Source organism: Ruditapes philippinarum, unplaced genomic scaffold, assembly GCF_026571515.1.
Source record: "Ruditapes philippinarum isolate M1 unplaced genomic scaffold, ASM2657151v2 ctg2793_1_1_1_1, whole genome shotgun sequence".
Lineage (NCBI taxonomy): Eukaryota > Metazoa > Mollusca > Bivalvia > Venerida > Veneridae > Ruditapes > Ruditapes philippinarum.
In genome coordinates this window covers 12,984-28,515 of record NW_026862096.1, presented here as the reverse complement: position 1 = coordinate 28,515, position 15,532 = coordinate 12,984, and the positions used below count along the sequence as shown (strand labels likewise).

The window sequence follows — 15,532 nt, the reverse complement described above, 5'->3', positions numbered from 1 at the left end:
GTATCTTGTCAAACGACTAAAAATTTATTAATTTACCATTTACTGCTGTAAAAATTTGTAAATAATTTTTCAAATTTCATCAGACCCTTATTCTATTAGTGATTTACAGTGCTTTGGAAATTTGTGTAACACACAGGGCATTGCAAAGGACTGAAATAAAAAGGTGTGACGAATCAGGTAAAATGCAATTAAGTCAAAAGATTTTCCGTACCTCACTGTTGTCTTACTTGATTTAAGGAAGTAACAGCTCTTGCTCAGGAAATCTAATTTGATTATATCAATTGTTTTAATTTTGGTAACTGTACGATAATTTTAAATAACTATTATTTGATTTAACAAGTTTTTGAGCAGATGCTTTGGATGTGAACAGTAAACTTGCATTTTCCAGAATCATCTAAGAACAGGCTAAGTCAAACAAACCTGCAACATTTTCAATTTGCTGTTTTGGGCATACTGTAGAAATTATATTTGCGCACAAAAATAGTTAACTATATAATAGGGAATATGATGCTGGAGCAAGTTTTGCATAGAAATGTCACTAACTTTATACTCCAAATTTGCTATATAAGATGGAAATTTGCATATAAATGTGTACTCCAAATTTGTTATAAAGAAGATCGAATATGCTGCATAGAAATGTCGAAAACTGAGACTCCAAATTTGCCCTTGAGAAACGTTTTGTTTGAAACTAATCTTCTGGCGGAATTGTTACATTCCTGACAGAAAATAAAAATATATGAAATAACATTGGTTGAATATAGTGGGAATTGCTAGTGAGATAAAAATCTCAGAGGCAAACATGAGAAAGGAACCACAAATACATATACAAGACAGAGAACAAAATGTGAATATGTACTGTTTGTACATTACTCTAGATCAATTTCCATCAGTTTGAAATACTGTGAAAATCAAAGGTTGATAATTTCAATTGGAACCTGCTTGAATTGGTTAAATAATGAAATTTATATTGAATAATGAATGAATTCTATCTTTACCTGTATATCTTTAGTTTAATACCCTTACAAGGACAATGTCAATTGTAAGGAACTTGCTTTTATTTTTACTTTTTCGGAAATGACATGTCAATTGGAATGGAAGAACATAAAATAAGCTATGAAAAGTTCTACTTAAGAAAATATACATTTAGTCACTCAAATATTTTTCTATCCAGAATTTTCTTTGACTGAAAGGTTACTTACTACAGTAAAACATAGAAAAATAGATAAATTAATTTATTAATAAAATGAAATGAAAAAGTCTAAGAAGTAATCATAGGCATCAATTTACAAATTTTACATGTTTTACGAATTTCTAACTAAAAGTTTGTCTTTCACTGTTCGACAAACCTACTAAAACAATGTCTTCCATTCATTACAATAATGATATTTTATATTGCTTGCTGTTTCAAAGCGGCAATGTGCAGGTTTAGAGGGTTGAGATAAGGCTGATAATTTTGGATTTATATTATGTATACATTTACTACATCTTCAGATAAATCTCTCACTGGATCCTCTCAGACCCTTTCAGTGAATTGTTTATGTTAGGGTTTATCATCAGAATTATCCCTGGGAAAGCAGCAGGTATCAATAGCCATGCCTGGTCGTTAGGTCAAACATTTGTCTTAGTTTGCAAGAAGGGGTTGCTAATTAACCTCCACTGTGGCACTATAAATCACTCAGATAGAGAGGGATTTGTGTTTGACCTATTACAACAATACAAAATACAGATTGATCTAGGGGATGTCAAAATGACATCAAAATACTGAATGAAACAAGAAGTTTCAATGAAAATGTTTCAATGAAAAATGAAAATATCATCTATATACTGAACTATGAAATATTCCTATTTATGCACAGTTGATCACATTTATATTTGTAGAAGCAAATTGTTAATTGATGAACTAAAAATGTTATAAAATAGCAGATAAATTAATAATGTTTTAAATCATTATATGTACTGGTAGATGTGATATTGTAATTATCATTGCCGGGAGAGCAGAATAATTATTCCACCAAAATTTAATGGCATGTTCATAGAGTATTACATGTAATTGTTTTTTCAACAACTGAATAATGTAAGTGGTGATGAGAGATGTAACTTTTGTTATGCTAGTTACCGTTACAGTTCTATGAACAAATATATAAATAAATAAATAAATATTAGAATAAATATGTTTTATTTATAAATAAATAAATAAATGAATAAATTATTTAATTAATTGATGGATTAATTTAGAAAGAAATAAAAGAAACAAAATAGTTCATATAAGTTAATACTTATATAACTGTAACATTATTTGTAAAATTTAAAAAAAAAAAAAAAAAAAAAAAAAAAAAAAAAAAAAGGAAATATATAAAAAAATTCATTTGTTTGTTTCATTATATTCTTTCCTGTATTGAGTGCAATGGAAATATGAACCATAGAAAAATGTACTGCAAAACAGTCTGTATGTAACAGCAATACAGAAATAAAGTACATGACAATGTGTTTATTAATGTGAGTTCTTCACATATAATTATACTGTCTTTCACATTAATTGCAAGAGAGATGTTTGAAAGGTTTTTAATATATGTGATTTCTGGTATTCTATCCTTATTAGATATGTATGATGGAAACCTTTTATACCTCTTTTGTGTAAGTCTCAGATTAAATAATATAATTTAATTAATTTAATATCAATTAATAACGACAGGTTTAGGCTTGGGCCTTTAACCGCAGATCAGGAATTTCAAAACACTGATTGCAAGATATCAGAAATTATGCCTATAATATTTATAATCAAAGGCATAAATGTGTTGCTCGAAAATCATAGTAAACTTCTAACAGAATATCAATTATTTATATGCACAAAAAATTTCATTTTTTCATTTGAGAGTCCAGGTACAGCACTTAATATTTTGTATATAAAAGACCAAACAGCATTATCGGAAACCATACAAAATTCCTGTAAGGACTGAAAAGAAATTGCTTATAAGCACACAGAAACCTTATAAAAAAATATCACAACAAACTGTGTCTAGAGACCGGGGTACAGAATGTTATAATAAAATCAGACATTAATACAAAATATGGTGTATATAGCACTAGAATGTTATGATAAAATCAGGCATTAATACAAAATATGGTGTGTTGGGTATAGCACTAGAATGTTATGATAAAATCAGGCATTAATACAAAATATGGTGTGTACAGCACTAGAATGTTATGATAAAATCAGGCATAAATACAAAATATGGTGTCTATAGCACTAGAATGTTATGATAAAATCAGGCATTAATACAAAATATGGTGTGTATAGCACTAGAATGTTATGATAAAATCAGGCATTAATACAAAATATGGTGTGTATAGCACTAGAATGTTATGATAAAATCAGGCATTAATACAAAATATGGTGTGTATAGCACTAGAATGTTATGATAAAATCAGGCATTAATACAAAATATGGTGCGTATAGCACTAGAATGTTATGATAAAATCAGGCATTAATACAAAATATGCTGTGTATAGCACTAGAATGTTATGATAAAATCAGGCATTAATACAAAATATGGTGTGTATAGCACTAGAATGTTATGATAAAATCAGGCATTAATATAAATGTGGTGTGTATAGCACTAGACGCAGCAAAACTTTGCAGTGTTTCTTGAAAACTGCTGAATGGAAAAATTCAGCCACATTTTCAAAGTTTATGATAAAGACAATGACTTGTCAATTGAACAGTACAGACAGCTTTACTTAACAGACAACAAAATTCATAAAAATTGCTTATTTGTCTATCTTTAGAATTAGTATTTGTTCATGTGAATATTGTATCAGTTTAACAACAGCTTGTTAGTTTCAGTTTCTATATTAGTTAGTACAGTATCTTACAAAAAAAAAAAAAAAAAAAAAAAAAAAAAAAAAAATAGTTCAAAGCTTATATTGCTATTTTCAATTATCCTTAAATGGTAAAGAAGCAACTCTAAAATCTCTGTGGGGTCCACAAAAGGGGCTATGTGGTTGATAAAATGGAAAGATTAAACGAGACTTACCTTCGTAGAGGGGAAGTTGAAGTTTGATCAATATTTTATCAACCACAAGCCTCTTTTGGGATCACACACCCACCCAACCCAACCCAAGTTTATATTACATGTCTTTGCTTCTTTGCCATTTTACCATATTTAGATCATATAACCAATATGATCTAAATACACTCTAAAGACTGATGAGTAAGCTCGCTGTCAGCTATGCGATCTCTGTGTGATCCCAAAAGAGGCTTGTGGTTGATAAAATATTGATCAAACTTCAACTTCCCCTCTACGAAGGTAAGTCTCGTTTAATCTTTCCATTAAAGCTTACCTTTGTAGTGCGTGCATATATTTTGTAAATAATGATTACCAATTTATTGACTATTAATATCTAAGCTGTTAGAAGTTTCTTTTTCCTTTCTTTACCTTCACATTGCAGCATTTCTGTAATGAACTTTGAAATTTACGAACAGTCCTCTGCTGTCAACCCTGAATCTATTAGCAGCTTCTGAACAAAATCCACCAATGCTACCAGTGCAGCCAAGATCTACTGGTACATTCATGCCATCTGATCATTATATGGTCTGCACTGTTTGAAATTCTGTCAGTACATGTACTTGTTATGAAATTTTCCCAAAATATAATGAATGGTATTGTCCAGATTGAAGGATGGGCAAGTCCATTTAAAATATTTAGTGTGGTAATAGTTAAATGGGATTTGAACATCCAGATACTGTAACTGAGCAGCCAACAGTGGACTCTTGTCAGCTTACACATCATTACTATATACTAATTGTATACACTAGTCAGTACTTTCTCTTTGAAAATTAGTGGGAAACTTTGACCAAAACAAGTATCTAGTACTGATATGACCAAATTTTACAGATGTTCTACTCACACTATCTCCGGTATGTGTGCTGCCTTACACAGGGACGCCACTTGAAAACTACTTCAACACTGTTCATATTGTAATAACTTTGAGATAACTCTTTCATAACAAACCAGATAGTACCCATTATACAAGTGGTGAAATAATACAAACTCTACTTAAATCCTTACACTACAAAATTTAAGTACCAGTAACAAACTTGTCCTTCTTTGAGTTAGAAACTGACAATTTTTATTTATATTAAGGGGTTTTTAACATCAAAAAGTTACAATCAAGCATCTTATCAAGCTGCATGGATGTGCCAGTTAGCCTGGCTCTGTGCTGATGGTATTGGTCTGTAACTATTGGTAATAGTATTCAAAAAGTTACGTCCAAAAACATGTAGCAAATAGTGAAAATTGATGTAATATTTATAGATAGAAAATTGTACATGGGGATTTCATTCTCTTGTACAGATTTTAACAAAAGGGGGTTTCATGTTCAAAGAAAAGGGATTAGTAATATTTTCTAAGTATAGATATTATATATAAGGACCTTTTATACCTAAGTATTTATTCTCAGAAAATCATAATGTTACATTTTAATCCCCTTGATAAATGGTAGGGGATTTTGTTTTGTTTTTTCAAGTAAAATATCTTCTTCATAAAATTTAAAATTATTTCTAAGTAAGTAACTCACAGAATAAAATTCTCTTTTTATGTACAACAACTGGTTTTAATCTTTGACAAATATTTGTTAATTGCTTACCCTTATTGTAATATTTGTGCATATATCAAATATCTTGCATTTTCCAAGAACATTCCAGACTGTGAATACATTTAGTGTACTTAATGGTTATTTACCATAAAACCAGAAAATGTACATTTAATGTTAACCAATAATGACAGAATAATAAATAGGTTGCAGAAACTATTCATTCAAAGAATATGTAAATGCAGTCTACAGAGAATATCTAAGAATATTATACAAGATCCTTAATGGAACACTTTAATCACTTTGCTCAAAGAAATAAATTTAGTATGAATAATATTTCAAGCAAACTTGGACTATCTGGTAAAAAGCTAAAATTTTCCATTTACAGATTCTGATGTCCGACAAAAAGTACATTTCAAGGCTAATCAAGTACTGATAACTTGTTATTTTTAATTTAACCATATACAGTCAACCACCATGCTTATAAAAACATTCTAAGGAAAAAGGAAAACATGGCCTTTGTTTACAAGTGATGCATAAGAAGGTGCAATTTGAACCAATGATGACAGAGGTGCATGGAAAATGGCAACTTACGCCATTGTTGACATGAAACGGATGGAATAACACAACTTGCTCCTTACAGCAAGAAATAGTGTAAATAACTTGAGCCACTGATGACCAGATATGCTTGAAATAGGGCAATTTGCATGATTGTCAACATTGTGATGCATCAAAAATCGCAATTTACACCACTGCCAACATCTGATGTATGGAATATGGCAACATGCACCATTGCTGGTAAGTGGTGTACGGAATATGGCAACTTAGTGTGTATGGACTGTAGTAATTTGTTCCATTTATAAAAACCTTTAAGGAGCAATTGGTATCAATCAAAAACATAATATTACAGGTTATCAATATGAGAGGTCTTCACACTTAAGATGGTCTGAAACAAAGGTTTGACTTGTTTTCTTTTCTTTACTTCTTTTTTTTCAATAACGAATTATGTACCATGTACAATGAAACTTGGTAAAATCAGTTTAATAACAAATATGGTACATAAAGCGGTCAGTAAGCCTTGATCTACTAGCCCACTTTCACATGGGTTGGTGTTATAACCAATTTTATCCAATTTCCATATAAATCTATTAGTCTCAGGTGTGATCATTATGAAAATACAGATAGGATTATGTTGTAATAATTTCACAGATATCTAAGATTACCGTAATAAATATCATGTAACTGACCGTTAACTCTTAAGGACAGTCCATATTGCTTGACCAATATTGTAAATGACCAATATTGTAAATGACCAATTTCCTTTACAGGACAATTTTAATAGTCAAACAATGTAATACATTTACACAAGTTTTTGGCCCAATAAATAAAGTACACACAAATATATAGACTTTTTTGACCTCACCAGCCAAATAAGCCAGTATACATGGCATACATGACTGTATAAGAAGTGGTCAAACTTAAATTTGTTTTTAACTTTCATCACTTAAATCACCTAATCCCTTTATATCCCTCAGAAATCATTACAAGCTTCAAAGAAATAATTTTAATTTTTCATTACACCAGAAAAGGAAAAAAATAGTTCTAGGGAAAAAAAAAACTTTACCACATTACAATCATCATTCTGGAAATGAGAAACTGACTGCATTAATTGAATTGTACATTATAAAATAATTTTATTCAAGTTTGACATGCACTTTTGATCATGACCTGACTCTTTCTGCCATGCTGTATAATTGATTGGCTGACATGACGAAATTCTTCTCTAAAATATAACAAGACATATACATGTAATCTACATAAGTTTTGAGCATGTCTTCTGCAGCTTGTTATCTTGTATACGGTACTCACCTTAACTTGAGAAGACAGCGCATTCTCTCCCAGCATACAGTCATAGATGTGATCAAACAAGAACTCTCTGATGCGTGAGCGCGAGTCCCCAAACTCTGGAATACCCAATACCTGAAACACTCATAGTAATTATTGTTTATTTACAAAATGTCAAGATTTCAATTTTACATAATGATTTCTTATGCTTTTTGGGCATATTATCAAATTAACTCTTGAATGCTTAAATATAGGACATTACTTAAAATCTAAATCGTATTCTAAATTGTCAAATTGAATTTGTGTAATTTGGTTTAAGAATAATATTCACACAGTTACTGATACTTAAGACCTTTGACTCATGCTTTCCTAATGAATGAAGATGGCACTGGTTTCTTGCAGGAATGTCATGGATAAAACCACCAACTTATCATAGACCATACAGATGACTAATAATATATCAGGGGGATGGGGGAAAGGACCTGAAGCTGGCATAAATGAAGCCCAATTATGGAACAAGATGTTGACTATTTTAGGCAAACTTGTTGTAAAAGAATTTTCAATCTAATAGATTATAGACACACACATTTTGAAAACCAAATCTTATTGATTTCTGAACAAAATATCCCATGTACCAGCTAATCTAACAATTTTATTATACCTTACCTGCTTTAAACACAAACAAACAATAATAATTTAAAATGAAACATCAATACAAACATGGCATGTTTACCAAAACTAAAGTATTCAATAGGTAAATAAATTTTGTGCAAATTCATTTTAACACTGGTGAAAATAACTGAAGATAACTTCATTTATAAAGCAGGGGGTTTAAAATTTCAATTTTTTTGTTAGCCCTTTTTTAAAGTAATTTTTTTAAAAACAGTTTTTTGGCTTTATGTCCCATTTTTTCGTTACCAAAAATATTTTGAAGAAAAAAAAATCATTTTAAAGGGGTTTAAAAGGGGTTTGGGGGGTTCCAAAAATTTTCAACAGTTTTAAAATACAAATTTAATTGGATCTGGGTTAAATTTAAAAAATTTTTAAAAATATATTTATATTACAAAAGAAGGATAAAAGTATTGAAAAATTTTTTTCGGGAATTATTTTGTTTTTAAAGGGGAATTTTAAAATTTACGCAAATTTAATGTTCCTGCTATGGGGGAAATATTCAGACCTTTGAATCGCCACATAAAATATGCATGTTTTTTTTTTTTGACATAATACAACAATTTAATTTCGCAATTTGCATCTTAAACAAGCTTCATTAAAATTCTAATATTGATAAATAAAATTCTGCCACTTTGGGTCAAAGATGTTTACATACATTACATAACTGATATCTGTAAAGAAAAAAGTTTGCAACATTTTTTTTGTCTTATCAGCAACTATTATAGAACTTTATGTTCCCGGTCATGCCAAAATTATATAAAAATGTAAATCAAAAAAATCAAGTAACCAGAGTGTTTTACTGTAATAAATTGAAAATGACTTAACATTCATTTTGCTTAAAATTAAGGGTTGATCGCAAAACTGTTGTAAGTCCTTTATTTCATAGAAATTACTGCAGTTTTGCGGTCAACCCTCGATTAATGTTTTAGCTGAGATGTGATGGAAGCTTGAATCTTATATGAACCATGTTAGAGTCCATTTCCTGGAACTAACCCGAGTACTGGTTTTATATCTTTCAAGATAAAATGGTTGTGACCAGAGCTTATCGCTTAAATCTGATGACCCCTTGGTTGAGAGATGGAGACCTTAACCAGAAAGCCAATGCCCCTGATACTGGCAGGTCCAGCTACACAAAATATCCAGGTTAGCATAACTAAATATAGGTAGCAAAATACTGCAATTATTGGGACTTGCGCTCAAATTTACAAGTTAATAACAAAGGAATTGATGTGAGTCATATCTGGTCATTGTTAGATTTAGGGTAGGGCTGTTAGTTATTTTGTGACTTTTAGACTGGCATTATTCCAGATTATTCACCACAAAAGAAAAGGCTATTCAACTTTAAAATATTAAATTTCCAATGAATGAACTTTTGCCAAACTATAAATGTAAATGCCTACTAAAATACAAATAAATATCTTTTTAACTTCTATGTTTTGGATGCAAATATTTTGGAGAATCGTGATCTAATCCTAAAACTATGCCATTGATTTAGAATCTTAAATTTTATATCCAAACACCTGACTGACTAATAAATTCCTAAAATGTATGACATTTGTTTGTTTTTTATTTTAATGCAAGTTGTTTATTTCTTTGGTTGGTTTTTACACACCTTTTAACATGTTTTTGTCACATCTTGGCAGACGGCTAACCTAACTGTCAGCTATGCTGGGTAACTATCCAGGAATTATTTGCACCAATTGCTCCACAAGTGACAGACTTAACTAATCACACAAATATTCCAAGTCAGTATTGAGGGACAAATGACCCCAAGAGCAATTTCCAAGCTCTCCAAAAAATCTTACCCAAAGTGACCCAAGGATTACAAATCCAATGTTATCCCTATTTAGCTACTTAATTGGGCAGACATTACAATGTACTTTAATTTTGTACAAGAACATAACCAATTTAAAGTATTTTTTCCAAAAGTAATTGCACATTTCTCTAAGTTCTCTATAATAGTTCCTCTGAATAAGGGGTAGCAGAGACCATTAATGCCATCATATCTTCACCATCATCAAGCAGAAGCTAGGGATTCATTGGTTTAAGTAAACAGTAAACATCAAAGCTATCACTTTTGAGGTAGATAAAAGATATACTGAAACTGTAAACTTTACCCAAAATGATTTTTTTCACTGTTTACAATAATTATGTGAGTAAATCTTAAACACTGACTAGAACAGTATGTATGTAATTTGTCAAACTCTGCAATTGAAGGGGAACTCTTGGAAAACTGCCATTTTTATAATGACAAGAGAAGCCTTAAATGAGCCCAATAATGAATATACATTATAATTTCATTAACAATACTATTTTGACAGGCTGATTTTTTTGGTACACACTATTCCATACCAGAGCTGTTGATCATGGCTTAACATTGACAGCCACAACTGTTGGTATATGCCTGGCTTATACTGCAGTAACAGATGCTATAGAGAATTCATAGCACTTAGGCACAACAGACTATGTTTTATTCCTGGTGATCGGAACCAGGTGTTCTAACACAATAAAGTCAAGAAAATTCTTTTATATCTTGTTACTTATTTTGTCATAAAATTCATTTACCTCCCTTTAATTATTACATGAAAACTAAAGAATGTTTCTGCTTTCAATTTAGATCAGCATTTACATAATTATATGTTTTATGTGAGAATAAAAATGAATTAAACAAAAAAATAAACTAATTATACCATACTCTACATTGAACATGCCGAATTTTGTATAATGAACCTTAAAACCAGCATTTGACTTGGAACAATTAGTCTTATTAGTGGGGTTGGGGTGAGGGACTGCAGGGGGCAAGTAAAAAAAAATTATTGTCAAAATGATGTTTTTTACTTTTTTTGTTATTTTCTATTGTATTATATAAACTAGAAAAACCATCAGTGTTATTTTTTTTTTTTGCAAAATTGTTCTAATAACTTTGGATTTATAATTAACTGCTATTACAGTCTTGGTAACTCAGATTTCTTTTTCTTCTTTTTATATTTGACCACACTTATGTTAAAAAAGGTGGAGATATCATAAAGGAGGTACGTTTATCATAAAATCTCTGTTAGTTAGAACCATTATATAGTTTAACAATAATTGTGACACTTAAAAATTTCTATTTATGCAAAACAAAAAAATGAGATGCAAATAATTATACAAAAAAAAAATATTCTGAATTAAACATTTTTTATCTGTTGTTTACAAGTTAAAAAGCTTGCGATCATTGCCTATAATATAACCATCTTAAATGAAAGGTCACAATAAAAAAACATATTATGTGACAAATAAAAATGTCAACAGTTTTATCATATCATGTTAATGACAAGAAACAACTTGTTTAACACACTAAGATACCAATACTTTATTGGTGTTTTCTTTTATAAATTTGCAATATATGTCAAGAATATATGTAAATAAAAAAAATTAAGCATAATTTAACAAAAAATGTTTTAGGTAACCGTATTTCTTTATTTAATCGAACTAAATTTATACTGCATTGAGATTTCACATATCAAAATGCCTTTGACTAAACATATCAAAATGCCTTAATTCAGGTATCAAATTGCATTATGATATCAAAATGTCTTAATTCAAATATCAAAATGTCTTTATATATCAAAATTTATGCCTTTATATATCAAAATGCCTTTACATATCAAAATGCCTTAATATACCAAAATGCCTTAACATTTCAAAATGCCTTTATATATCAAAATGCCTTAACATACCAAAGTGATTTAACATACCAAAATGCCTTTATATATCAAAATGCCTTTACATATCAAAATCCCTTACATATATCAAAATGCCTTTACATAATTTATCAAAATGACTAATCTCACATCAACAAAAAGTTCATACAAAGACAAGATCGAAAGCGGGGAATGATTACAAGATTTAGCAGCCAAGGTAGAATGTTTAAACCAATTTCAGGATATCAGTATTGGTATCAATGGTCAGATTATCTAAAGCCCTAACTCCACCAAGGTCTCAAATATTTCATTTTTAACCTTTGACCAGTACGATCTTCAAAACTTAAAAAGACGGACCTTTAAATTTTTCTCGCTTTTCAAACATCAATACCTTAAATACATGCCTGCTCAGTCAAAATAAATTTCTTTATCTTCTAGCACAAACATTTTTCATGATAAACTGTTTTTATGATAGCTTATAAGAGTTATTACTAAAAGTTCACCCCACACCAATATTCAATCCTATCTGAGGCATTTATCTTTAGCCCAACATTAAATATTTACTCATATTTTCCACAGGTTTTAAAATCATATTTTCATGAAAACAGACTAAGTATAAAATTTCAGTGAAAACAAAAATTTCATAACACCAGAGTAAAGGGCATTTAAGTTATTTAAAAATATTTTAAAAAGAAAATTTTCGCCAGTGTAAATGGTATTCTGTTATTATATATCTAAACTTTTAGTTTTTAAGCTTGAAATGAATACTTCAAAATCAGTGTAAAAAGGATATTTACATTTTGAAAGAAAAATTCTCACATTTTTTATTTACTGTTACATGATTCACTTTGATTTGAACAACACAATTTTGTTTACAATTATGATTAAATTTAGTTCATATTAAAAGTTAATGCAAAATTCAGTTAAAATTACTTAAATGCAATTAGTTTTATTACGTTTTTTTTGCTGTTTGTTTTAAATCATAATATCATGGTTAATGTCATACAGTGGCTTTGGAAAGCAGAAATTGGTATAGTTCCCAACTGTCTATTGATCCTTTGCAATTTATTACTTCATCTGAAATAATTCAAATTTCTCAGGCTGTATTCGACGTGTGAGCCCCTACTGTCACAGAGGCCATGAGCATCAATTACCACAGAAGCCTCCAGCCTCATTTAGCACAGAGGCCTCTGAAGTTTTATAAGTATGATAATTTTGTCTTTAAATGGTGATGTTCAACATTTAACAATTAAAACCTCAATAGATGTTACCTGGAACTCAGCAAATGTGGGTTTGTCCAATCTTATCCCAGGGTTCAAAAAAAACTTTTACTTTTATATCACAGATTTATAGTGCACTTAAGTGATCTTTCACAATAATGCAGTTATTGTCGATAAATTTTCCAAGTTAGTATGTACCTTGGGATTCGATGGGAAAACCCACATTTGCCGAGTATCTTTAGAAGCTCGTGCTCCATACCTGTAGTTTTAAAAATCCATTACTGACCAAAACAATAACTGGATCTTTCACATATACCAGTACTTACCTTGTCATTTTCAATTCTCACAGAGTTTTTGTTTACTCTCACAATTTCTTTTGAGCCTTGGTCCTTTTCTCTGAAAATAGTTCATATTACTTTAAATTTAGTACAAACTACAAAATGTAAATCTTTATGCATTTGTTAAAAAAAATTGAAAACGTTGTACCGATGCAAGATTTTCAAATCAAAATCTCATTTAAAATTGAATCTATGGATCATACTTTTGCTTTAAATTAAAAAACATGCAGCCCATCTCATGCAAGAATATTATGTATACATAATATATTTTCAAACTATTGAAACTACATAATGCTGGACTCTTTAATACTTCAGACTGTATTGGTTTTTTGAAATTGTTGTATAATAATGCACAATACTTTTATTGTTTTTCTGTTATTCTTGTTGTTCTTGTTGTTTTGCTATTAAAATTTAATATCATTTTTGAGGACCTTTATATATGCAGTCACTTATAAGACAATTTCCGATGACGACCACTTAATTCCTGGGTGTATAGTTAGTGAACCAGTCATTTTGTACTAGTGTTGATTGTGGAAGTTATTTTTTACATACAATATTAATATGTATATCATTTTCATCTTAATTATAACATACAATAAGTAATAGATCTGCATAATTATATTATAGATATCCAAAAAGAAGCTCATCCTAAGAATATATAATATCATGCAGCTCCTTTTAAATGTTACTATCAATCAACTTGTCACTGTAGATAATTGATGTCATGCATTATGTCATTTATCATATATATGTCAAAATTTTTTTGCATTTTACCTTCTTTTCCCTAATATTGTAAAATTCTTTACTGCATTACTCGGGATTTAAATATGGGGAATATTGCATACTTGTGTGCTTCTTCCCTTTTTTCCTTCAATTTTAAACAAAAGGTAAAAGAAAAGAAAACTCCCTTTATTTTTAAAAGGTAAATAAAAATTAAAAAACCCATAAAAAATTAAAAAAAAATAAATTTTTTCGATTTAAACTTATTTATTATTAATAAATTCACATAAAGTCTGGCAGTTGTATTTAAATGAGAATTTGGGAAAGCTGTCATATTCTACATAAACTAACTATGAATATAACTTTGAAATGCATATGACTATGATAGAATTTTTATGTATTTGTTGCAAAATCATATTTTAAAACAGATGCTTACAAATTATTGAATATAAAGCTAAATTAAAAATATAATTCAAAACTGATGAGAAATGGCTTTAAAAGATAATTATCACTGATTACAACCATCACTAATGATTCAATCTCCTGCTATTTTATATGAGGATAAACCACCGGAAGAAGCCACTTGCATAGAATGAAAGGAGTAATCACATGTGAAGCAGAAGAAAGGGTATGAGTTTAAATGGCCCAAAGATGTTATATTGTCCGAAAGATGGTGCAATAAATGCAACTTACTTTTCGTTCAGGGGACGCACCCTCAAGGCTACACGAATATTTGACATTTCTATCCAATTTCATACATTTTCAATCATAAAATCCCAACGAATATACGCGAAATACTTTCCACATACAAACATGTATACTATATCCTTCAATACACTACACTAAACTGTCAAAAGCGTACGCTACGCTTCGATGGGCGATTCCATTTTTGATAAAGGTATTTTAAAACCCGCGTTGTTTTGTGTAACGTAAATCAAAGCTTGTAAAGAACAGTGTATTTGTTTTATTTTGTCCTTTGATCCTAACTTATCGGTGCTCTATATCGGATACAATTCAATTTTAAAATTTCTAGAAAGATTTTATCGGCTCGCCGCTGAAAAAGAAACGTAACCCACCGATCGATTAATGTATCCGTCGACCTGATGCAGGACAACTTTTGGCGGGAAATTTGCACGTTTAACACATGCTGGCGAAATTTATATATATTCCTTAATTGTTTACATTTAGATTCAGACTGATTTAATTAATAAATAATCAATTTAAGCTCTTTAAAAATATATATATGACTGGTGAAAGAATTACGCATGACTGTGAAATGTTGTAAACAAAATAATCGTGAACATTAGGCAACAGTACAGTGATTTATTTGTTTTTAATTGGCATTAATTTGAAATTGATTTGATGTATTATATTTATGTATAAAAGATTAACCATGCCTTCATGTAGAATGCTTTCTTTTCCTACTTATTTGATCTAGCTAAGGCAAGCCTACCACTGTACA

At 29.7% G+C, this 15,532-nt stretch overlaps 1 protein-coding gene across 4 annotated transcripts in view; it reads right to left on the bottom strand.

The window, feature by feature from the left end:
* LOC132717901 (centrosome-associated protein 350-like) overlaps positions 1–14,947 on the bottom strand; it is a 114,271-nt gene extending 99,324 nt beyond the window's left edge. For 3 of the 4 annotated variants that reach the window (XM_060701481.1, XM_060701482.1, XM_060701483.1), the window contains exons 1-3: positions 14,764–14,947; positions 13,339–13,408; positions 7,462–7,572 (exon numbers count right to left, since the gene is read on the bottom strand). In XM_060701481.1, the coding sequence (XP_060557464.1) occupies positions 7,462–7,572; positions 13,339–13,408; positions 14,764–14,810 (228 nt within the window). In that variant the 5' untranslated portion in view covers positions 14,811–14,947. The remainder of the gene's footprint in view (positions 1–7,461; positions 7,573–13,338; positions 13,409–14,763) is intronic. The other variant, XM_060701484.1, reaches the window with a different exon arrangement.
* Positions 14,948–15,532: the final 585 nt, after the last annotated feature.